At 64.1% G+C, this 22,131-nt stretch overlaps 3 protein-coding genes across 20 annotated transcripts in view; 2 read left to right on the top strand and 1 right to left on the bottom strand.

Annotated features, from left to right (window-relative positions):
- CBFA2T3 (CBFA2/RUNX1 partner transcriptional co-repressor 3) overlaps positions 1–9,456 on the top strand; it is an 87,801-nt gene extending 78,345 nt beyond the window's left edge. For 11 of the 12 annotated variants that reach the window (XM_023244910.2, XM_023244909.2, XM_023244914.2 and 8 more), the window contains 2 exons: positions 950–1,140; positions 3,713–4,046. In XM_023244910.2, the coding sequence (XP_023100678.1) occupies positions 950–1,140; positions 3,713–4,012 (491 nt within the window). In that variant the 3' untranslated portion in view covers positions 4,013–4,046. Of the gene's footprint in view, positions 1–949; positions 1,141–3,712; positions 4,047–9,052 lie in introns of those variants that run through there. The other variant, XM_045045621.1, reaches the window with a different exon arrangement.
- Positions 9,457–10,491: 1,035 nt separating this feature from the next.
- PABPN1L (PABPN1 like, cytoplasmic) lies at positions 10,492–15,698 on the top strand. Of its 5 annotated transcripts, none has more exons than XM_045045626.1 (7): positions 10,492–11,905; positions 12,230–12,368; positions 12,637–12,704; positions 13,128–13,234; positions 13,370–13,457; positions 13,966–14,108; positions 15,458–15,687. In XM_045045626.1, the coding sequence occupies exons 1-7, from the start codon at positions 11,657–11,659 to the stop codon at positions 15,546–15,548; spliced, it is 885 nt and encodes a 294-aa protein (XP_044901561.1). In that variant the 5' UTR covers positions 10,492–11,656; the 3' UTR covers positions 15,549–15,687. The 5 variants fall into 5 exon arrangements, with proteins under 5 accessions (XP_044901561.1, XP_003998381.1, XP_044901562.1 ...); XM_003998332.3 differs by lacking the exon at positions 15,458–15,687 and adding an exon at positions 14,312–14,703; XM_045045627.1 differs by lacking the exon at positions 13,128–13,234 and having other exon boundaries at positions 15,458–15,698.
- A 2,354-nt stretch (positions 15,699–18,052) lies between these two features.
- On the bottom strand, positions 18,053–22,098 carry TRAPPC2L (trafficking protein particle complex subunit 2L). 3 transcript variants are annotated; one of them, XR_006590832.1, is made up of 6 exons: positions 21,976–22,095; positions 20,351–20,523; positions 19,266–19,353; positions 19,050–19,129; positions 18,826–18,915; positions 18,053–18,255 (listed from the first exon to the last, which is right to left on the bottom strand). XR_006590832.1 is itself a non-coding variant. In XM_045047281.1 (5 exons), the coding sequence occupies exons 2-5, from the start codon at positions 20,464–20,466 to the stop codon at positions 18,210–18,212; spliced, it is 330 nt and encodes a 109-aa protein (XP_044903216.1). In that variant the 5' UTR covers positions 20,467–20,500; positions 21,976–22,098; the 3' UTR covers positions 18,053–18,209. The 3 variants fall into 3 exon arrangements, 2 of the variants coding, with proteins under 2 accessions (XP_044903216.1, XP_023101483.1); XM_045047281.1 differs by lacking the exon at positions 18,826–18,915 and having other exon boundaries at positions 20,351–20,500; positions 21,976–22,098; XM_023245715.2 differs by lacking the exon at positions 18,826–18,915.
- Between the last annotated feature and the right edge of the window lie 33 nt (positions 22,099–22,131).

The raw sequence follows: 22,131 nt of genomic DNA, 5'->3' as shown, positions 1-22,131 counted from the left end.
AGAGGAGCGCACGCCCCCCCCCCCATACGTTTTGATTAGTGGATGGATTCACCGTGAACTATCAGGACGAGGGAGAAAGTCTCAGGGTCTGGAACACAAGGCAAGTGGAGCGTCCCCACCCAGAACTGGAGGCTGAAGGGCCACAGACAGGCAGCAGCTGCCCGGAGCAAGGCAAGGCAGGGCACAGGCCTGGACGGGAGGGTGGGGTCCTCACTTCCCTCGGCCTGTCCCCTCTGCCTCCGTCTGGTGACCCGGGGGGCCGGCAGCTCACCACAACGAGTATGCACAGGGGAGCCCCGCTAATCCCACCCCACCCTCCCCACACTGCTGCAAGAAGGGCACTGCCGGTAAACTGAGGCAGGCGTGAGAGGCAGGCAGGCGTGAGAGGCACTGCCAGGTAAACTGAGGCAGGCGTGAGCAGCTGTGAGTGGTTCCCAGGGTTGGGGAGCACAGTGTAATCCAAACAGGTGCTCTGGCTCAGCTCTGAACAGCAGGCTTCTCTGCGGACGTGAGCAGGCCGCGGGCGGCGAGTGGGGGTGGTGACAGAGGGCTTTGGGAGTGACAACGATGCAGAGGCCTGGACGGGGTGCCCCCCAGACTGCTTCTAGACGGGCCACCGGGGAAGCCGACTGTTGGTGGGGCAGAGGTACAGCTGTGGTTCTCACAAAGCGGGTGCCGAGACCCGGCATCGGCATGGCTTGGAACCCGTTAGGAACACCGGTTCTCGGGCCTTCCCCAAGCCCGTTGAATCCAGGTCACGGGTGGGCTCGGCCCCTGCCCTCCAGGGCGGTACCACCGCGCCCTGAGGTTTGGAAGGACAGGATAGATCCAGGCCTGGGAGACGCCCCCACGACCACCACGCCTGCGCTCGCAGGCCCCGCCCACAGCTCGAGGCCTCAGAGAGCAGTTGGGCCGGGCCACGTGACCACGGCCCGCACCTCCTTTGCAGAAGAGGCCGTGAATGAGGTGAAGCGGCAGGCGATGTCGGAGCTGCAGAAGGCGGTGTCGGACGCGGAGCGAAAGGCCCACGAGCTCATCAGCACAGAGCGCGCCAAGATGGAGAGGGCCCTGGCAGAGGCCCGGCGGCAGGCCTCGGAAGACGCCCTGACTGTCATCAACCAGCAGGAGGACTCCAGCGAGGTAGGGCCACCCAGCCTCCAGGTTCCAGACCCTGAAGCCCCACTCCGTCGCCTCCCAGCCTCGTGACCTTGGGCGGCCGGTGAGGCGGGTCCCCTGGGCAGATGTGGACGCTGAGGGCCCCAGAGGGTAGGTGGCTGGCTCTAGGCTGCGCCCTAGGAAGTCACAGGCCGTTCAACCTGTGACTCAAACCTCGGCCAGCAGACGCTGAAGCCCGCGCTCGCAGTAGCCTGTGAAAGCGGCAGCCGCGAGGGGCGTGGAGACCCCACGTGGCATTTACAGGGCATCCTCAGCTACAGCCCATGCAGCGGGGACGTGAGAGGCCTCGTCATGCTGGTGCCCCGGCATCCGGAGGCTGGCCGGGGTCAGGCAGGTGCAGGGAGGCCCTTTCCTCCTGGTCCGAAAAGGACTCGATGTCAGGGAAGTTAGGGAAGGGGGGAAAGCGTGGCCAGGAGGGAGTTCTAGAACTGTCCTTTGGGACAGGACACGTCTCGAAAACACCATGGTACGTGTGTGCTTGGGCCAGCCTGGAGGGTCGGCCCCCGTGTGTGCTCCGGCCGCTCCAGTAGACAGCCCGAGCTCCAGAGAAGCAGGCAGGTCAGAACGGGCACACCTACCGGGGGCAGGTGCCAGGGAAGACGCCACGCCGTAGCAGTGACGTGGGAACAGAGTCCTGGAGGAGGTGAGCCAGGCAGGCAGGGATCTGGGGGGAAATTGCCATCCCGAGGAGGGAGCAGCAAAGACAGAGGCCGGGGGCACGCCTGGCAGAGTGAGGACCACAAGGAGGCCGACGTGGCCGAGCAGAGAGCGCCAAGAGGCTTCGGCGGCTAGCTAGACACTGGGCCTTTGTCCTGGGCAGGTGGTTGAGGTTACCGCTCGTCCACAGAAAGGGAGCAGAGGCCCAGTGGCCCGGGCGGGTGTGCACGAGGCAGGCCTGGCCGTGCACCCCACGTTGGAGCCTGGCAGTCTTTGGCCAGAGCTGCCGCGTTCTGTGGTCAGAGCCCAGGTGAGCCCAGGGGGGCTTCCTGGAATAGAGGAGCGGGGGGTGCTGTGGCTGCCTTCCCTCGCGAGGACCCCATGGTCCCGCAAACTCAGCATAACCCTGTCTGGAGTGGGCGGAGCTGTGTGCCTCCGTGGTGGGAGCCCACCCCCCAGGAGGGCCCAGCCAAGTGGCCATGTCCACTGGGGGCCGCCCACAAGCTGCGGTGAGGTCGGGCTTTTCTCTTGTCATCCCATGATGCGTGCCGGGGTCCCCAGGATGCCATGGCCGCGTCCCCGTGACCCCGTGGCCAGGTCTCCATGATGCCGTGGCCACGTCCCCATGACTCCATGGCCTCATCCCCGTGACCCCGTGGCCAGGTCTCCATGATGCCATGGCCACGTCCCCATGACTCCATGGCCGCATCCCCATGACGCCGTGGTCGGGTCCCCACGATGCCATGGCCGTGTCCCCATGACCCCGTGGCCAGGTCTCCATGATGCTGTGGCCACGTCCCCATGACTCCATGGCCGCGTCCCCATGACGCCGTGGCCGGGTCCCCATGGCCAGGTCTCCATGATGCCGTGGCCACGTCCCCATGACTCCATGGCCGCATCCCCGTGACCCTGTGGCCAGGTCTCCATGATGCCATGGCCACGTCCCCGTGACCCCGTGGCCAGGTCTCCATGATGCCGTGGCCACGTCCCCATTACTCCATGGCCGCATCCCCGTGACGCCGTGGCCGGGTCCCCATGGCCAGGTCTCCATGATGCCGTGGCCACGTGCCCATGACTCCATGGCCACATCCCCGTGACCCCGTGGCCAGGTCTCCATGATGCCATGGCCACGTCCCCATGACTCCATGGCCGCATCCCCATGACGCCGTGGCCGGGTCCCCACGATGCCATGGCCGTGTCCCCATGACCCCGTGGCCAGGTCTCCATGATGCTGTGGCCACGTACCCATGACTCCATGGCCGCGTCCCTGTGACCCCGTGGCCAGGTCTCCATGATGCCGTGGCCACATCCCCATGACTCCATGGCCACATCCCCGTGACCCCGTGGCCAGGTCTCCATGATGCCATGGCCACGTCCCCGTGACCCCGTGGCCAGGTCTCCATGACGCCGTGGCCACGTCCCCATGACTCCATGGCCGCATCCCCGTGACGCTGTGGCCAGGTCCCCATGGCCAGGTCTCCATGATGCCGTGGCCACGTTCCCATGACTCCATGGCCACATCCCCGTGACCCCGTGGCCAGGTCTCCATGATGCCATGGCCACGTCCCCATGACTCCATGGCCGCATCTCCATGATGCCGTGGCCGGGTCCCCATGACCCCGTGGCCAGGTCTCCATGATGCCGTGGCCACGTTCCCATGACTCCATGGCCGGGTCCCCGTGATGTCGTGGCCTCATCCCCATGACACCGTGGCCGCGTCCCCGTGACCCCGTGGCCGGGTCCCCGTGACACGTGGCCGCGTCCCAGTGGGGTTGTTTGCAGTGCGCGCTTACCCCAGTCTGCGGCCGGCCAGGCCACTTTGGGGATTCGGCCCCAGGCACGCCCCGCGGCCCCCCCTGACCGTGTCCCCCTTCTCCAGAGCTGCTGGAACTGCGGGCGCAAGGCCAGTGAGACCTGCAGCGGCTGCAACGCGGCGCGCTACTGTGGTTCCTTCTGCCAGCACAAGGACTGGGAGAAGCACCACCACGTGTGCGGCCAGAGCCTGCAGGGCCCCGTGGCCGCCGTGGCCGACCCGGGGCCTGGACAGCCCGACGCCACCGCCGGCCTGGGCCCCTGCCTGCCCACGGGCGCCGCCAGCCCCAGCGAGGCCAGCTCCGCGGGGCCCTCCCGCCCCGGCTCCCCCGGCCCGCCCGGACCCCTGGACGCCGCGCCCCGCTGACCCCCAGACCCCGCCGCCCGGCCCCCCACCCCCCGCGGCCACCACGCCCTCCGGCCCCGCCCGGCCCCGGCCTCCCCCCGGGTCCGCCGGCCGCCGCCCCCGACCCTGGGGCCCTGGGAGCCGGCCGGAGCCGCTGCTGCTACTGCTTCTCTCCAAAAGAAAACAGAACCGACAAAAACTGCATCAACGCAACTTCCTCAGCAACCTGGCGGCCCCCCGCCGCGACCTCGAGCGTCCTCAGAGACCTCCCGCCAAGCTTTAGACGGCAGGGCGGCCGGCGTGCCCATGCCAGCTCTGCCTGCCGCCCTCGTGCCCTCCGTTCTTCTGTCTGACTTTCACACACTGTCTCTTTAATGAACAAAATCTAGTCGTTTGGTGGCTTATGTTTTCGGTGAAGAATTTTGGGGGGTTTTGTGGAACAGAACTACTCAGAAACGGACCCAGAAAATGGGGGTTTTGTCCCCTTCCCGGTCAAAACGGGAGACAGAAAATTGTCGTGTTATGGCTGGAGGTCTGAGCCGCCGCGACACGGAGGCCGCCCCGGGGGCGTGTGGCCAGCGCGGTGAAGACGGTAAGAAGAATTTCGATTTCCGACTCGAGAAACATGGTTTGCTTTCAGGTTATTTTTTTTTTTTCTTTTAATGTCAAACTCTTTGGCTTTAAGTAGAAATCCAAAAAGGTTTTTGAAAAACAGGGAGGGAAGCGCACCTGTCAACTACCTTGCCAGCTAGCCAGCCAAGGACGCCGGACACACCTCTGCTCCAAAGGAAACCCAAAAAGCAAACACAAGACGTCAAAACCCAAAATGTTTTCGTCACTGCCAAAGTACCTTTCCCGCGGTTTTACCCCACTCCTGGATTTGTTCATCTGTCGTCCCGTTCTCTCGCTCTGATTCCGTGTTTGGGGTGCGGGCACTTGGAGTCTGGAGGGCGTCGCCCGGCAAGAAGCAACGCGTCTCTTTTCCACGACGGCAGGGCCTCGGCTGGGCGCGCCGGCCCCGCGTGGACACGCGGGCGGGGGACGCCCCCGTCTGTCCTCACGCCCTCTGTGAATCTTCGTCACGTTGCATGTTTCCCACTTGTGAGGAAGCGCTCACGTGTCCTTCCCAGGAGAGAAGAGTTCCGAAACGAAACTGTGACAATCTCTCGGGTCGATTCTTTGACTGCTTTTCGAAGCACCAGGAGACAGCGACTGGGCCTTCGGACTCCTGCTTCTCCGCGTCTCCTCCTCTACCTCTCCTCCCGCCCCACGAGGCCGTCCCACCGCCCCCCGCCCCCCCCCCGCCCCAGCCCCCGGCCCCGCAGCCGCCGCACCTGCTCCCCTCTCTTCACACTGTCGCAGAAATAGGAGAAAAGCCGCAGACAGGAACGGTCTGCCCTCCCCGCGCCTGCCGGACTCTCGGTCAGCTGTATATAACCCCGCGTCCCCGTCCAGCTGCTCCTTGGGGAGGTGGTCTCTCGGACCCCCCGGCCCTGTCCCCTCCCCCCACTCAGCCGCCCCGATGATCTCAAGGAGGCAACGAAGGAGTGAGGGGAGCCTCACGGGTACTCCCCGGAGGAAGAGAGCAGACGCGGCCCGCGATCCGGCCTGCGTCGCCGTGAGGAATTCCCGGGACTGGAGGGCAGTGCGGGGCGTGAGCAGCTGCTGAAGTGGGGGTTCCTGGGCGCCCCGCCCGGAGGCAAGTCAGTGGTATAACGCGTTAATGTGAATGTACATAGTCCTCGCAGAGGTCCCAACGATGATGTTCGTGGCGACGGTAATTAAAAAGGGATGTTTGCCAAATAAAAAAGAGAAACCGCGGAAGCATGTGAGGTTTAGGAAGTAGATTCTCAAGGAAACCGGAACCGTGTTCCTGCGGGGAGCAGTGGGCTTGTTTGCTGTTGTTTATTCAGAGTTGTAAGAATCCATCGTGCAGTGCGCAGAGAAGGGGTTCCGCGCGGCTGCCTCGGACCGGGCGCCGCCCCGAGCCCCGCCTCACAGCAGAACCCAATTCTGAAAGGCGCGATAGACCCATCTCATCCTCCGGAAATTTCCCCAGGCTCCAGCCACGGGTCTGCGAACCTCTCAGAGGTTTGCTTTCGTGGGTTCCAGAAAAGCAAGGACCGGTTTGGGATTGGGGCTCTGGACGAGCCGGTGGAAGCCTGCCGTAGTGTTTCCAGGCCTCTGTCTCTCGCGCGCGCAGGTGTCGGACCTATTAAAATGGTGGTTTTGGCTGTGCCCCTTGGAGGACCGAGGTTGTGCTGGTGAGTGGCTGTGTCAGAAGCGCATCTGTCCCGGGTACGTGGGGGGTCTGGGTGGGCAGATCTAAGGCCCCGATGATGCATGTCCCTGACATCAGGACTGGGGTGAGGTATGGAGGAGCCAGCCTGTTCCCCTTCCCCTCACGAGGTCGCCCTTTGGGGATCAGCAGACACATCAGAGAAAGTAGCATGTCGGCAGCCGGTGGTGTCCCAGCCACACCACAGGCCGACGGTCCGAGACGGGACAGCCCCTCCCACCCTCTCTGCTCTGGGAGCTGGTGTTCCTGTGGGTCGCTGTGCTCCGGCCGCGTTCAGCCAAAGACCTCGCCGCGGAACCAAACACGGATGGCTGGCTTTGGGGAGGAGGAGGGCAGGCGGAGTTTCTGCATTGGGGGTCGGACTGGGACCAGGGCACGGCTGTGCCCCTGCCTCTCTTATGCCAAGAGGGGACCCGCGCACAAGCAGGTCTAGCCTCCTGCTCTCTGCTCAGCGGCTGTCCTGCCCTGCCGCTTCCCGAGCTCATAAACCATGGGCCCGCAGCGCAGCGTGCGAGGGGCTCCTTCCCGCCAGCCGCCGCCAGGGTTAGACACGACACGCGGGTGACCCAGAAGCTCAGGGAGATGCCGCTTCTCATACAGCCTCCTTCCCCCCAGATCAAACCAAAACGGCACCTCTGCTGTTCTGAGACCAAAGCTGCCACAGGAAGGCGGACTGAGGCGGGCAGGCAAGGTGGCAGCCAGGACTCCAGGCCATAGCGCCGAGCCACGTACGATAGACGGGTGGGGGGGAGGGGACAACAGAGTGGATGCTGGCACCCTAGACCCTCTCTGCCACCCCCCAGCGTGACCCCCCGACCTTTCCCACCCCCTCCTCCGTCTCCTTGTTTCCCATCCTAGGACATGTCACCGTCCCCAGGTGATGTCTGGGGGGTGACAGTGCCTCCTATCCCACGTGTAAGCGGGTGGGCACCCCCTCCCCCAGGCTCCATCTGAATAGAGGGTCTGCATCCCCACAGCTCACCGGGACCGAAGGGAAGCCTTGGGGGTCCAGGAGGGTCAGGGCCGTAGGACAAGAGCTAGACGCCCAGGCCAGGGGCTTCCCCGGGGCCCCCCAGGCGGGGCGAGCCCTCGTCAGAGCCCCTAGAGGTTCAGTGGCAGAAGGAGACGAACAGGAGAGGGCCCGGGAGGGTTAGGGTTTGGTTCCATCCCAGTGACAGTGGTGGGAAGGGGTCAGGACAGGCCCCGCCCTGCTCCTGTTTGCCAGCTTTCCCAAACGCATCCTCAAAATGACACCAAAGCTCCTTCGCCGTTCCCGCCTGCTCTAGCCGGCGCGTCTGGCCATCATTCTTCCCGTCCCCGCAGCCAACCTACAATTGCTTCTTGATTCTTCTCTTCCCCAGCTCGCTCTTCCGACCAATCCAGCCATCTGGCCCTCCGCCAACCCGTTCATCCGTCCATCCATCACCTCTGCCTCTGCCCACCCCGCCACCCACCTCTCCGTCCACCCACCTATCCATCCTCCATCCTCCCTCCCTCCCTCCCTCCCTTCCATCCATCACCTCTCCCTCTGCCCACCCACCCACCTACCTGCCCATTCGCCTATCCATCCTTCCTCCCTTCATCTATCCACCCACCCACCCATCTACCTGCCCATACACCTATCAAGTCATCCATCCATCCGTCCATCTCCCAACCCACGCGTCCACCCACCTACTCACCCGTTCAGCCAAATGCCCGCCCATCCACGTGTCCATCCATTGCTGTGTCCCAGCTGTCACCCGATTCCACCCTCCCCCATTCATACTTCCACCCGATCACCACCCGCCTCTCCACCAGTCCCCCCTATACACACCACACACGTCATCTGTCCGTTCCCCAATCTAACCCACACAGCCGCGCCTCAGTCCATCCGCCCTGTTCACCTCTCCATCCGCCGAACCCAGAGTAGCCTCACCAAGTCCCTCGGTGTTCCAAAGCTACGAGGGCATTTTGGATTTCCCGTGACCTTAACTGCCCTAAAGGAATCTGCCCGTGGGCACGGCCGGCCTCCCCCAGCACCTCAACCATTGGTCCCGGCCTGCTGCAGCGACAGATAAGGCAGTACTGCGGGCGTTGGGAGAAGATTGGACCAACGTCCCAGCGGTAGCTTTGGCCGGTCTGGGCCCGCCTGGCAAGTGTGGTGGCCGTGGGCCAGGAGTGCTCATTGGGAGGTGGCCCACACACCTGCTCAGGGGCCCTGTGACCAGGGCCACCGGTCAGGGTGAGCACATTCCCTGGCAGGACCCCAACATTGTGGGGCAGGCCGCCCTCTCCTGTCCTTGTCTCCGGGGGTCACGGCCTAGAGGAGGTGGCCTCAGGAAAGGAGAGGGTGGGGGAAGAGAGCGCCCAGCGCTCCCGCATCTCTTCCCCTCCCCAGGTGCTCGAGGCTGGCTCTGCCCACGTCCCACTCCCGCCTCCCATCCCGGGGTGGCAGACTCTGCAGACTGGCCATTTAGAGCTCCGGGGAGATGGAGGAACAGACCCTGCCCAAGCTGAACTTGGCCGATGGCAGGGGGGGATTCTCCCGGACACTAGAGGCCCCCATGCCACAAGGGGCGTTTTCCCAAACGGGGCTGGGACCGCAGGTGGTCCTGCTAGCAACTCTGCAGGAGAAGGAGCCAGGGAGCCAGGCCGGGGCACATCTACTCCTCCGCCCGTCCGGAGGGGGCCCGGGGAGGCCCGGCGTCTGCAACGGCACCTGTCCGCTCCCACGGTTCTGGAAGACTCCATCTTGCACGCTTTCTATTCCTTCTTCCGCTCAGCCGGCCCCTGGAGTACCACCCCAAGGACCCCCTTGTGGCACCAAGGCAACGTCTGGACTCAAAGTGGAGCCTGTTGTTTGCACGTCGCAACGGAGGCGGGGGTGCCTGTCCACCTGGACGGAGGAGCCCAGCCGGGCTGGTCTTCACGGGCCAGGGCAGGCCACCCACAGCCTCAGGGGGACTGGATGGATTTTCCTCTTCTTTTTCCAACTCCCCAAAAGGAGTTGGACCAAGCGTCGGTTCGTTTCCCTGTAGCGGGTTTTCCCCAGCACCGCGGGACCCGTGGCATGCCGTCCCCGTCGCGTGTCCCCTGACGTGCTTTGTCTGACCTGGGTGCTGTAAGACGTCACGATTCAGGTCACGTCCGTTATCTGTGTCTGTAATAAAGCCAACATTTGCCATCACGGGCTGTGCCTCTCCTCGGTTCCAGGTGTTTATTCACCGGAGACGTCCCGGGGGCTCCCTGGGAGCCGTGTGCGATCGGCAAGGCCCTGCCCTCTGGGGGTGGGCAAATGGGTGACCTGAGTTGGGGCTGAATGGGAATGGGCCGGCCTCCTGGCTGGGTTCACCCACAGCCTCCCATGTGTTTGCACGTGGGGTGAACTTTCAAAGGCTGTGTCCGCTAGGTGATCTGGATGACCTTGGGCCCCCACAAGACCCTCAGGGTGGACACCGAGGAGAGGGACACCTTGACCCCGAGGAGCCAGGGTGTCACAGCCATGGTGTCCTGGCTCCCAGGTCAGGTCCTCACCAGAGTCGGATGCCCAGGACTCGGCACTCCCGGTTTGCTGGCGGCTTCTGGAAGGAAGGAGTGTTATTAATACTTGGGCCCAGGCTTGGAACATGATGTATTCTGAAAGGCGTCATTGGAAAGGCCAGCCTGGGGGCAAGCCTGTCTCCACGCCAGGCGGCTGGCGGGAACCCCAGCTGGGCCTGGTGTGTCAGCAACTTCAGCCGAGAGCAGGGTGACAGCGTTTTTCCATTGCAGAGACCTGAGCTCAGAGGGAGGCTGGCCGGGGGCCCGGCCTGAGCCCAGCCGGCTCTTGGCTTGCACACGGCCACTGTGGTGTTCTGCCTCCCACGTGGAGGTGGAGGGACGGGCCCAGGCCAGAGGCCCTCCCCGGGGCCCCGGACCTGCAAGGAGGGAGAGGACCCGACTGCCTCGAGTTACGGGAGAGAGGCGGGCAGTGCCCACCCTTCCGTCCTCACCCAGCCAGCTTTGGGCGGAGGTCCCGTCCTCAGCACAGACGTGGATACTGCCCTTCAGGCACCGTGGCCTGCCGGGGGAGACCCGGGGGGGTGTGACGTACAGCCCGAGGGGGAGGCCTGGTGCCATGGCCGAGAGAGAAAGGAGGAGGAATCAGGAAGGCTTCCTGGAAACAGCCGTGCAGTAGCGATGGGGCCCCCTGGAGTCTTGCCCCTGTAAGTGCGTGTGGCTGTGTGCAGCAGGAAACAGAGGGGGTGTGGCGGGCAAGGTGCCCCCCCCCCCGCTCCCCCCCCATGCATACAGGACCACAGCAGGTGTCACGTGCCCCGGGCCTACAGACCCTGCCCCGGAAGTGAGAGAGCAGAGCCAGGCGAGCGAGGGAAGGGGGCTCGGGCCCGGGAGGCGGGGCCCTGCTGCTTCCGAGGGCTACAGCCTCAGCCACCAGTGCTCCCACACCCCCGCCCAGCTGGGCAGAGAGGCTGTCCGGCTCCGGGGCCGCACAGACCCGCTCCGTGTAAGCTGCGCCTCTCCCCCAGTTCCCAGCTCCCCGGGAAGAGACCCCGGTTTGCCCCGCGTGGACCTCCCAGCTAAGGCCTGGAGGGGGGCTCTGGGCGGGGCAAACGTGGCCAGAGAAAACACGAACCAGGAGCTCCACACGGCTGAGCCAGGCTGAGGCCAGAGGGGCCGCTCAGCGAGGACAGATGGAGAGCGGGGCACTTGGGGACAAAGGCCCACGGCCGCCCTCCAGGGGCGAGAACTGAGAAGCAGAAGCCTCACAGAAGGAAGACAAGCAGTGTCCACCCCAGATCTGCCCAGGGTTCAGCCCTTAGGCCCCGTGGCCAGGACGGGACTCCGGCCTCCTGTGAGCGGCTCCCACGCACAAGCTGGCCCAGAGAGGGGCGCGAGAGGGGAGCGTCCGCGGGGAATCGATGGAGGGTCAAGAGGAGGGGCCGGGCCCCGCCCTGTGGCACACACCCTGCCCTCCCTGCTCCAGGTCTTTGCTCACGCCGGGCCCCATGCCCATGCAATCCTCTGCCCTAGCTGTGCCCCCAGTCCCTCTAGGCTGGCCCAAACACCGTCTCCTCCAGGAAGCACCCCCTTCTCCTATACGCCATCCTCCCTGTGGCCCGCCAGCCTGAGCAGGTCCAGTGAGCGTGGCAAGCCCTTGCAGGCGGAGCCCTCTTCTCTCCCCAACGGGGGGCATCGGCCCGGGTTGGGGAGAAGGGGCTGGCCCAGAAGCGGGGGCTGGAAGTTCAGCCCTGCGGGAAGCCTTTTAAGCGCTCTAGTGGAAGCAGCTGGCCTGGTGAGGGGCTTAAAACCCTGGGCGGGTGAGGGCAGGTGCTAGCGTGGAGGCGAGCGGCCAGGGAGGCCTCGTCCGCCTGCCCCTCGGCCCGCCCATGTGGCCCTTCCTCAGCCACGCTCTCTTCCCACCCCCGACCCGGGCCTGGCTGCAAAGGGCTTCCTCGGACCCTGAGGCCCAGGGCTGGGGGGCCTGGGGCAGGGCCGAGAAGCCCCCTCTGGAGCCAGGGAGTGGGGACAGGAAGGAGGGGGAGCCAGGGGAAGCGGAGAAAGACCCCGAAGATGCAGGCTTCCCCCTGTCTCTCTTGGAGAGGGAGGAGCTGGCCGAGTACCCGGAAGCTGACCAGGTAACACCCACGTGGAGCCCAGCGGAGGCTGGCCAGGACCTGGATTCAAGGGGACCCACGGCTGCAGCTCAGACCTTTCCCGGGCCACTGTCCCCCTGCCTAGAAGAGGGTAGGGGGGCTGCCCACCCCTGCAAGGCTGGGTAGGATGGCAGGGCCCCAGTCCACATGGCCTTCCCAGTCCCGTTCCAGGACCCCTCCCCCCCAGCTGTCCCTGAGTAGCCAGGGACCCTGAGGACGGGCACGGTCAGGCCTACTCCCCCCTCCCCCCAAGAGGAGCCCAGGGGCCACCCTGCCTCTGGGCTCAGTGTGGGGTCCTGCTGGCAGGAGCTGGAGGCCATCAAAGTGAAGCTGTGGGCCATGGAACAGGCCCAAGGACCGGAGCCGCCTGGGGCGCAGGGCCAGGCGGGACGGGAGGAGGGCGCCGGGGCCACACCGGCCGGGCAGCTGCTGAGCCCCGAGGCAGGTAGGAGCCAGGGGGCCGGGCCAGCCCCTCCCCTGGCGGTGGGCCACCAGTCGTCAGGCACGCGGCTCTGAGCCCCTAGTGCCAGCTCACGGCGAGGGTCTGAGGGTCTCTGCGTCGGGCCGGGCAGCGGCCCTGCCGGAACAGTCCCAAGGGGTGACCCTCTTCCCACAAGCAGTGAGGAGTGAGCCACAAATGTGAGGCACCTGCCGGAAGGGCCCCCTTCTTGCCGGTAGGGAGACCCGCTGTCCTGAGGCCCCCCTCTCTGTAGGTTGCACCTGCCCTGGGCCCCCCACGGAGCAGCTGGAGTCCGACCACAGATCCGTCTATGTGGGGAATGTGAGTCAGGGAGGGGGCAAGATGGGGCCTCTTGGGGTTTGCCACCTCCTCCTGGCCGTGGGGTTAAAGGAAGGGACACAGGTCCAGGAGGAGAGAAGCCAGAGGGCTGCCCCCCAGAGGGAACCTGGGCCCCGTGTCCTCACATCCTGCTTTCCCAGCATGACCTGGGAGTCAGGGTTTCCACCTGAAATCTCCGCTCGGCCAATCATTGGCAACAGATTCCACTTTTAAAAGCCACGTGCTCTCTGGACAGGCCAAATAAACCTGGGGGTTCGCCCAACACACGGGGGGTGCGTACGTCTTTGTCTCCGGTCCATCCCCAACAGGGGTGGGGGACAGAGACCTCTGCTACCAAGAAAACGTGCTGTGGGAGACCCCAGGAGGGTGAGGCCTCCCCACACCAGGGGCCCGTACCTGTGGCAGGTGGACTATGGGGGCACAGCTGAGGAGCTAGAAGCCTACTTCAACTCCTGCGGGGAGGTTCACCGGGTCACCATCCTATGCGACAAGTTCTCTGGACACCCCAAGGGGTCAGTGCCAGGCAGGCCATGGGGGTGGGGGAGGGGGCTCAGGGAGGAGGCCCCCGGAGGGGCCGGGCGCCCTGGGGTCCCGGGGAGCCTGGGTACCTCGGGGTGGCCCTCACCCGCCATGCCCACCCACCCCAGCTACGCCTACATAGAGTTTGCTGCCGAGAGCTCAGCCCAGGCCGCGGTGGCGTTGGACAAGAGCATCTTCCGAGGCCGAGTCATCAAGGTGCGTCCCCTAAAACTCTGCTGTGAGCTTCTTCACTTTAACCCGTTAATCCCCGAGGAACCAGGAAAACGCAAGCACAGGGAAGCCAAGAGGACCCTTCTCCAACCCCCAAGTGTCTCTGGGCACATCGGCCGGGCCGCAGGGGCGGCGGTTGCCTCCGGACTGGATGTGGCATTGGGAGGCCCCCTTCCCCAGCTGGACCTTTGCGAGATGCTGGGCTGACAGGGGCACGTCACCTGACCACGTCTGTGGCTGGACAGTTCAGGCCTAAGTGGTGATTTTGAGAAGGTTGGCAGGGAACAGGTTAGCTGTGGGTTTGTAATTACCGCCGCAAGGGCTGGCGGGCGCTGGGGCCTGTGCACACCTGCCTCTGAGCCTCCAGCAGAGAAATCCGGGGTTTCCTGGAGGCAGCATCAGCCCCGGGCTCTGGCCTGGGCTGGATTCAGGCTGCGCGGCGGAGAAGGGTCCAAGGACAGGGGTCTCAGAGGGACTCAGACTTTGGTTTCAGGTGCTGCCCAAAAGGACCAACTTGCCGGGGATCAGCTCTACCGACCGCGGGGGCTTCCGAGGACGGCCAGGCGCCAGAGGAGGACCGTTCCCCCGCAGCAGCCTCCAGGGCGGGGCCCGCTTCAGACCTCGGGGGCGGAACCGGTGGGCGGGGGCCGCGGGCGGGGGGCGGGGCCCGGGAGGGGCCCGTGGGCGAGGCGCGGCCGGCGGGCGGGGCCCGGGGAAGGGGACCTGTGGGCCGGACCGGGATGTGGTCAGTGGGCGGGGCCGAGAGGAGCCGGCGGGCGGGGCCTGGGAGGAGAAGCCGTGGCGGGGGGCCGAGCTCACCTCCGCTTCTCTCTATGCAGGGGCCGTGGACGGTTTTCACCTTGGTATTCACCGTATTGAAGGGAGGATCCGATTTTGAGAGTGGGGCTGGGGTGGGTCGAGAGTAAAGGGCCGTGCTCTGGGCGGGGCCGTTTATTCAGCGTAGAGTAACTGCTCTGTCCCCTTCACGGTCCAGGGCCTCCCACCGCGGCCCAGACCCCGCAGCCGGAGCCAAAAACGTCTCTCGCATGAAGCAGGGCACGGGGGTGGGGGCTGCGGCTGGCACGGAGGGCTACTCGGGGCTTTGGAAGGCGCTGGGCAAAGCCTCCGGCAGGCGGCGCTGAGTCAGCTCGGGGCTAAGTCGTTTTAAAGAAAAGTAGAAACGTGTCTTAATGGCAAAGAGTAAATTAAATTTGAATAATTTTTAAAAGCACACGACAGGCCTTGCCTTTATTCGCCTCCTCCGGCGCAGGTGCAGGTCTGACCGCCAAAGGCGGGGGATGGGTCTGAGGCCGGGCTCTATCCCACTTCACAGCCCCGTACCCAGCCCCGTGCCACCCGGGAGCTGGAGCCGGAGCCGGAGCCACCAGGCCCGGTGGCCTGCAGGGAGCGCCCCCCGCAGTAGGTGGCAGGCATCCGTGAGGCGCGGAGGGCGGGCGCGCACGTTGGATGCCGGGCACAGGCCCGGCCCTGGTCAGAGGCCGGGGAAGCGGAAGGGGTTTCCCACGCGGGGCGCTCTGACTGTGGCCCCTCTGTGCAGACACACCCCGCCCGCTCGGGAGGGCGCCGCATGTTCTCTACCCCTTGCGGGGCTGGGAGAGCAAACACTTGGTTCTGCCGCTGCCAAAGAACCCCTCCCTGGGCTTTTCTAAAGGGACTCGGCCCCTTGCCGTGCTTGACCTATCAATCCCTTAGGCCAGGAACAGAGCTGCTCGGTGCTCGGCCCACAGTTGGGGGCGGGGCAGGCCCCCTCTCGGCTCTCCACCCACATTTGTCTCTGGCTGCCTTAGGCCAGGTTCGCACTACCCCTGTGATCTGGGGTCAAATCTGACCCTTGAGTGGGGTGAATAACGTGCCCCTAAAAAAACGTGTCCACATCCTAATTTCCAGAACCTATGAACGTGGCCTCATTTGGAAAAAGGGTCATTGCAGGTGTGATTAAGTGAAAGCTGCCCACGTCATTCTAGATCACCTGCGTGGGCCCTCGGTCCAAGGAGCCACACACAGACCCGGTGTGGAGACAGCGCAGAGGTTGGAGTGTGGTGCTGTACAAGCTGAGGACCCCAGGAATCGCTGGTGGCCATCAGGAGCTGGAGGCACGGGCCAGACCCTCCCTCAGAACCTCCGGGAGGAATCGGCCCTGATGACACCAGATCCGACTCTGGCCTCTGGAACTGGGAGGGGGTACATTTCTCTGTTCTCTACCCCCCCCACCCCCACCCCCACCCCCCGGCCCCTCCCCCATGAGGGGCTGAATGTCAGGCCAGGGCCACACCGGCCCTGCTGGAGTCTTTGCGGCCTGGGCCACTTGTGGTCAGGAGGCATGCCCCCCTCCCCCCCCCACCCCACCCCCCCGGTGTCCTGGGCAGAGAAGTTTACGTAGCAAGGGCAGATGACACCAGCCCCCACCTGCTGGGCACCCAGGGGCCGCCCCTCTCCTCGGCCAGGGGCATCTGCCGCCGTCCTGATGCGCTCCATCATGCACGCGGCGGTCTTCTAGCCACAGCTGATCCCTTCTGTGTGGCCACTCTGAGGAGAGAGCGGGCCTCGGAGCCCCTCGTTTCCCATGGGTTTTAGGCCCAAGCAGACCATGGTGGAAGGAGGGCGGAGAGCACTCCTGTCGTGGGGGCGTAGGCAGCGAGGGCTCCAAGCAGTGAGCCACTGAGCAGACTTGCGTGGCTGTGCCCGGAGGACGTGGAGAGGCACAGGCTCCCTCTGCCCCCGTCTGGTCTGGGGCAGAAGGAAGGACAGAGACAAATCACCTGAACGGGGGCTAAGGGCCGACTGGGAGCTGCACCTGATGGGGCCCAGCTCTAGGGCAGCGGGACAGGCAGGCAGGTGGCCCACAAGGAGGCTAGCCTCAAGGTACAGAGATGCAGAAAGACGGTATGAAACCGCCCCAAGACCGTTCTATTGGCAGCACAAGGGCTAACACGTTACTTCTGACCCTTGCTTTTCTCAGACTCCAAATGGGGATGCTGCCTAACAATGTGCACAAAAACTCCTGAATGTAAAGTGGGTACAGGGGTTGGTCTGGCTGCACCTACCAAAAAACTCAAATAGCAGTAGCTTCAACAAGATCGTTTATTTTCCTCTACGAAATGCTGACTATAAGTAATCCAGGGCCATGTCAATAAAGACCATGTTCCTCCTAGCTTTCTGCTCTCCATCCTTAGGAGATACATCTTTTCTTCATGCTCTCAAGATGGCTGCCTTAGCTCCAGTCATCACGTCCGAGTTCCAGGCAGGAAGAAGGGAAAGGATGAAGGAAGGGTACTCTATCTGCTAGCTGAATCCCCCTTCAAACTATCCTTCCTGCAAGTCCCTCCCAACACCACCCACTCACATTCCACAACTACCTGTCCTGGAGTGCTACAGACAGTAGGAAATCTCTTCTGTCCGGTCAACTGTACCCAATAACACTGGGACTTCGTTAGTAAGGAGGCAAGCCAGCTACCTGCAGGCTCTACCACAGCCGCTACACAGGCAGGAGCAATTACCTCCAAAAGCTCAGCCAGCGGCTGCTTGTGGCTGCTTCTCCGGCCTCCTCCCCATCCCCTGGTTCCACCTGCAGCGGAAGGTGCTGGGCTGGCACTTGTGTTTTCAATACATACTCGTTGACTTTTTTCCCTCTACTTCTGTAATTTGAAAAACGAGTCCCGCGTTCCTTAGAACGGAAGGCTCCCCTCCGGGTCCCATCCCGGTGCTAACGGCCTCCGCCATTCCCCAGGGGGTCCGGGTGGCCCTGCTCCTCGTCAGACCCCTTCTCCGGAGCGACTGAGGAGGGAGGGAGGGAGGGAGGGAGGGATCACGGCTGGCCCGGGGCACCCTGCTGGAAGCCAGGGCACTGACGACAGCACAGAGCAGACCGTGCGGTGGGGCTCAGACCCCGCGGGTCCTTGTTGCCAGATGACGAAGGGGGCCAGGGCCGGGGCCGCCTGATCCCGGATGGCAATGTCCCCTCAGTCACAGTCAACTAGTTAGGACTGCCATCTGGACTTGACAGAGCAGGCTTCTGGGGGAGCACGTGGCAGAAATCCGATCACATCGGTTGCTCCTCAAGCATACCCCCTCCCCCCGGCTTGCTCAGGGGCCTGCGGAGGCAGCAGGTGACCAGGGGCTCCGCCAACCGTTAGGGACCGCCACACGCTCCCCCAGGGGGAGGCTCACGGACTCGCTCACTCGGTGCTCGGAAAGCAGGCGGCAGTTGACGAGCTGAGAGCAGCTCCCTCCTGAGGCCAGGCACGAGTCCAGAAAGATGAAGGCAGGGGAGGGTGTGTGGGCTCTCCGGGAGCCCCTCTAGAGCTGGCCCTGGGCACAGGAGGCCTGCCCCCACAGACCACCCCACCCGGTCAGCCACCGGAGGCCGGCCACGAGTCGCTCCCGTCTCTGCTGCCCCACAGCTGCAGCCCCCGCAGGGCCCCAAGGTCCGTCGGCTCCCTCACCCGCTCCCCCCGCCCCTCGTCCCGGCTCTGGTCCCTGACCTCTGCGCCAGCCTCAAAAGTGCCGCGTGACACGCTCTCCCGTCCGAGCCTCTGCTGACACAAGGAAAACACCAAACGTGATCTCAGAAGACCTTTAGTCTCCACGCACCGTGCCCGAGGCCTTGCCCCCAGCAGCAGGGACGCTCAGGAACAGGCACGGGATAATAAACGTCCATCTGGACGATGGCTGATATACGCAGTGCTTGTCTTCAAGCAACGGCCGCCGAGTTGTGGCTCAACACACTTGTATCATCATAGACGTCACCATGCTGTCAAAGGCCCTGCAAAGAAACATAGACCGACTCGGAGAAGCGGACCGGGCTCTGCACCCCCGGACCGGAGGAGTCCTCCAAAGTCCAGCGAACGCGGCCTCGAGGCCAGGCGACGAGAACCGGAGTCTCCCCCCTCCTCCCGCCTCCCGGCCCTGCCCTGGCTGGGGCTCCAGGAAGGGGTGCGGGGCTGCGGTGTGGGTTCACAGGGCCACGGCACAGCAAGGACGGCTAACGGCGGTCCCCGTCCCGCACAGCCCGGGAGACACAGTGACGGGGCTGAGGGGAGGCACCACGGGAAGGGCCCGGCTTGGGTCTCTGCAGGGTCCTCTCGCCTGACGGCTACGAGGAGCCCCCCCAGGAACCGTGTCTAGGAACGCAGGGCATTCCCGGGGGCGGATCTGGAACGCGTGCGTGTGAATGCTTCTTTATAAAGCATCTCTGTGACGTGCTAATGTCCCATCTGCATCGACTCGAGAGCTGTGTGGATCATACCTGCGACCCCATCTCCTAACCGCCCCAGTTTGACATCGAAGACCAGGTCTTTGTGTGTGGGTTCCGCGGAGGTGCCCCAGGACTTACTGGGCATACGCGGGAAACCAAGAGGGCAGGGTCCGTGCCCGGGCCTGCCCCCCATCCTCTTCTCACAGGTCGGAATCCACGTGGTGATTACTGGAAAACCAGGTTCTGCTGCGTCAGAACCACTCCTCGGAGGAACAAGGCCCGTGGCTCAAATCGACCTTCCCTCCCTCACGTTCAGAATCACAGCTTTTCGCAAGGCAGGGTCCACACGGCAGTCAGCTCACCTGGACTGAATGCGGTCCCCAGGGTTGTAGAAAGGGTTGCACATCACATCTGTATAGGAATTGTGCAGCTTCCGGAACATCTGAGAAGGAATCAATGGTGTTAATTCACGTGCACACGCCGCGGCTGCCGAAATTCTGGCTTCTCGGCATTTGCAAACAAAGCGAAAGAGAGAAAAGGCACGAGCCCAGGAACATCCTGAGACGCCGCGCACTCACACTGCGGATCTCGTTGTCTCGAAGCGCCGTGTTGGAGGAGTCCACCACCATGACGAACTTCACCTTGGAGTTGGTCACGTAGCCGTATCTGCACGGCGGGTTAGGGAACACTCTTTCAATACAGAGACTCTGTGACGGCACGAAAAACGGCACCACCGTGGACGGCGTGTGAGCAGAGGGCCAGCTGTGCGCGTCCCTTGGCTCCGAAGCCACTTTGGCAAAATATCACAACCTTGCATCAAGAAGGACCCCGGACCGGACCTGCCCCACAACAGCGGGAAAGGACCACACGGACCATGCCGGGGGGACTGCACACTTCCCTGGGGCAGCTTCTGGTGTTTACAGGAGAAGGACGGGCAGCTAAGTCTTCTCCCGATCGGAGCTCCGGGGGGGGCCCCCTGCCCACACCCTGGGGCACCTCAACTTCGTTCTCCATCACTTCCTGGCCCGGCAGCGCTAACTGCCAGTGCAGAAGCCCAAGAAACAGGCAGACCCTGCCTAAGGCACCCTCACCGCGACGGGCCACTTCCCCTGGTGGGACGGTGGCTCCCGGGCAGATGTCACCGAGGGCAAGCTACAGCACTGCTCGTGGAACGACCTCTGAACTCCACGGATGTCATGCCGTTTGTCCCCAGGGACCGGTCAAAACTTTACGGTGACTCGTGGGGCTGGGCCTGGTGACAAGTCTACAATTGCTGTCCTTGCTCAGGAGCACTGGCCCCACTGAGACGGCACGGGAAGCAGTCCTCACAGGCGCTAAGTAAGAGGGCTCCTGCTGCTTCTGCAAACCGGACAAAGGGCAGGTGCAGACTGCCACACAGTTCCAGGGAATCCATGCCCAGCTCTTCCCACGTGACCCTCCTAATTAAAGTAAAAAAGGGCGTGAAGTCCCAATTAGCCTCAAGCTGCCCTAATTCTCTGCGGGTTGAGAGCTCTCGCTTTCTTTCCGAGCGATATTCCAAGATGTCTTTCGAGATCACCTGATCCCACAGTTACACCTGGAAGCCGGAGGCGGGATCTCTGGATGCGAAGCCCCCGTAGGGAGACCGCCCACGGGACCAGCCCCCGCCAGGTGTGAAGGATACACCTTGTAGTCCTCTGTGGGGTACAGCAGGCCCAGGTAGAGCTCCCTCTGGTCCACCAAGGCCTTCCCCATCGCGGAGATCTTCTCATCCACCACGTCCAGGGACGTGTGCACCATGTAGTGGAACTTCAGCTCATTCTCTGTGGGGGCGCTGCGGATGTAAAGGGGGTAATTCTGCAAGAAAGGATGTCGGCCACTGAGGTGACGAGGGTCCGCCCCGTGTGCACAGGCTACGAGGACACGGCCACGGAGCACACGGACGACAAGAACCAATGAGTCACAGGAACATACTCTCATTGTCTAAAACCCATCGCGCAACCCTCCGAGCTGCTGTGGGCGCTGCCTTCAGGGAACCCGGGCTAATCTGAGGTTTCCCTGTGGCCTGCATGGGGCATCATCAGCGGGGGGCAGGGGCAGGGGCAGAAGAACTGGGTTGGAGCACAGCCCGACTACAAGCCCTGGCACCTGGAGAAGTCGCTGGCCTTCTGTGTGGGGCCCCGTCCTGGAGTGTGCTGTCCTCCCAGCCCACAATACTAGCTGTTCCCCGATTCGTCCTCACTGCTACCTCTCCACCTGGGCAGAGGCACTCAGACGCCCTCTCGCTAAACGCTGTCGAGGCTCAGCTCAAACCTTCATCTCTGCACGGCCAATTCTTACCATTCCAACCCCAGGGGTTAATCGGGTCTTCCACGGGCTCCCACATGCCGCAATTCACGGATTCTGTCCTGCTCTTGGTGCCGCACAGATATAATAAACACGATGCTCTCTCTACCCTAACGGGACTAACATCTAGCGAGAAACAGTCAACAAACCCACCAGCAAATAACACGCTATGTGCTAAGACAAGGCCGCCCTTGAAAAGCTTCCCTAAGGATCACCTCCTAAGCCTGGTCTTCTGGAAACACAGGTGAATACAATATAAAACCACGTGGACGGCCGTTCAGCCGTCTGAGGATTCAGAAACAGCCTTCTGGAGAAAAGGACACCTAAGGTGACCAATGTACGAAGATGGCAGTGGGACAGAGGGAGGAGCGTTCCAAGTGCAAAGGCCCAGAGGTGAGAAAGCTGCAGGTGATTCCGTTGGGTCGGAATGGTTCGGGGAGAGGGGCATGAGGCGACTAGATTATTCTGACGTTCTCGGAAGGCAACAAGCCGCCACTGGCGAGATTTCCGGCAGGGGCGTGACAAGGTCCGGTTAGCTTTAAAACAGCACCGTGGCTGCAGTGTGGAGGGAAGGCTGCTGGCGGTCGGGCGGGCGAAGATGCGGCCGAGCGCGAGCGCCCCGCGCAGCAGGAGGTGCAAGATGGGCAGCTAGGCTCGGGAGCGAGAGTCAACGGAGCCCGCGGACTGACGGGCGGACGGAAGCGGGGGTCCGGGGCCGTGCCCGCCCCGGGGCTGACACTGCAGCCGCCGCGGACGCGGGTCTGGGCGGCGCCTGTCCCCGCACGGCCCCCACCACACCGGGGCGCGGCGAAGCCCCCAGGCCCGTGCTCGCGGAGCCCTCTGGGCAGGGAGGGGGCGAGGGCGGGGGCCCGGGCAGGGGTCCCGCAGCCGCGTTCCCGCAGGCAGCCTCTCGGCGGGCGCCCGCCCGGGGCAGGGGCGGGACAGGCCCGCCCGCATACGCACCTCCTTGGCGATCACCGCCACGCACACCGCCATCTTGGAGGCCCGGTCGGGCGCGTCACGTGACCCGGCCGCCAGTCACGCGCTCTCCCTGGCCCCGCCCCGCCGCCCGGCCGGAAAAGCTGCCCGCGCGCCGGTCGGTTCCTGCCGCTGGCCCGG

Source organism: Felis catus, chromosome E2, assembly GCF_018350175.1.
Source record: "Felis catus isolate Fca126 chromosome E2, F.catus_Fca126_mat1.0, whole genome shotgun sequence".
Classification (NCBI taxonomy): domain Eukaryota; kingdom Metazoa; phylum Chordata; class Mammalia; order Carnivora; family Felidae; genus Felis; species Felis catus.
The sequence above is the reverse complement of the archived record's forward strand: the minus strand, read 5'-3'. Positions and strand labels throughout refer to the sequence as shown.

Bases quoted from the DNA above. Each gene is read 5' to 3' on its own strand.
- TRAPPC2L (XM_023245715.2), bottom strand. From the start codon at position 22,008: ATGGCGGTGTGCGTGGCGGTGATCGCCAAGGAG. The intron at 19,354-20,350 runs GTATCCTTCACA...CCCGCCGTGCAG, and splicing joins CCCACAGAGGACTACAAGGT to ATACGGCTACGTGACCAACT. The intron at 19,130-19,265 runs GTGAGTGCGCGG...ATTCCTTCTCAG, and splicing joins GAGACAACGAGATCCGCAGT to ATGTTCCGGAAGCTGCACAA.
- PABPN1L (XM_045045626.1), top strand. From the start codon at position 11,657: ATGTGGCCCTTCCTCAGCCACGCTCTCTTCCCACCCCCGACCCGGGCC. The intron at 12,369-12,636 runs GTAGGAGCCAGG...CCCTCTCTGTAG, and splicing joins GCTGCTGAGCCCCGAGGCAG to GTTGCACCTGCCCTGGGCCC. The intron at 12,705-13,127 runs GTGAGTCAGGGA...TACCTGTGGCAG, and splicing joins GATCCGTCTATGTGGGGAAT to GTGGACTATGGGGGCACAGC.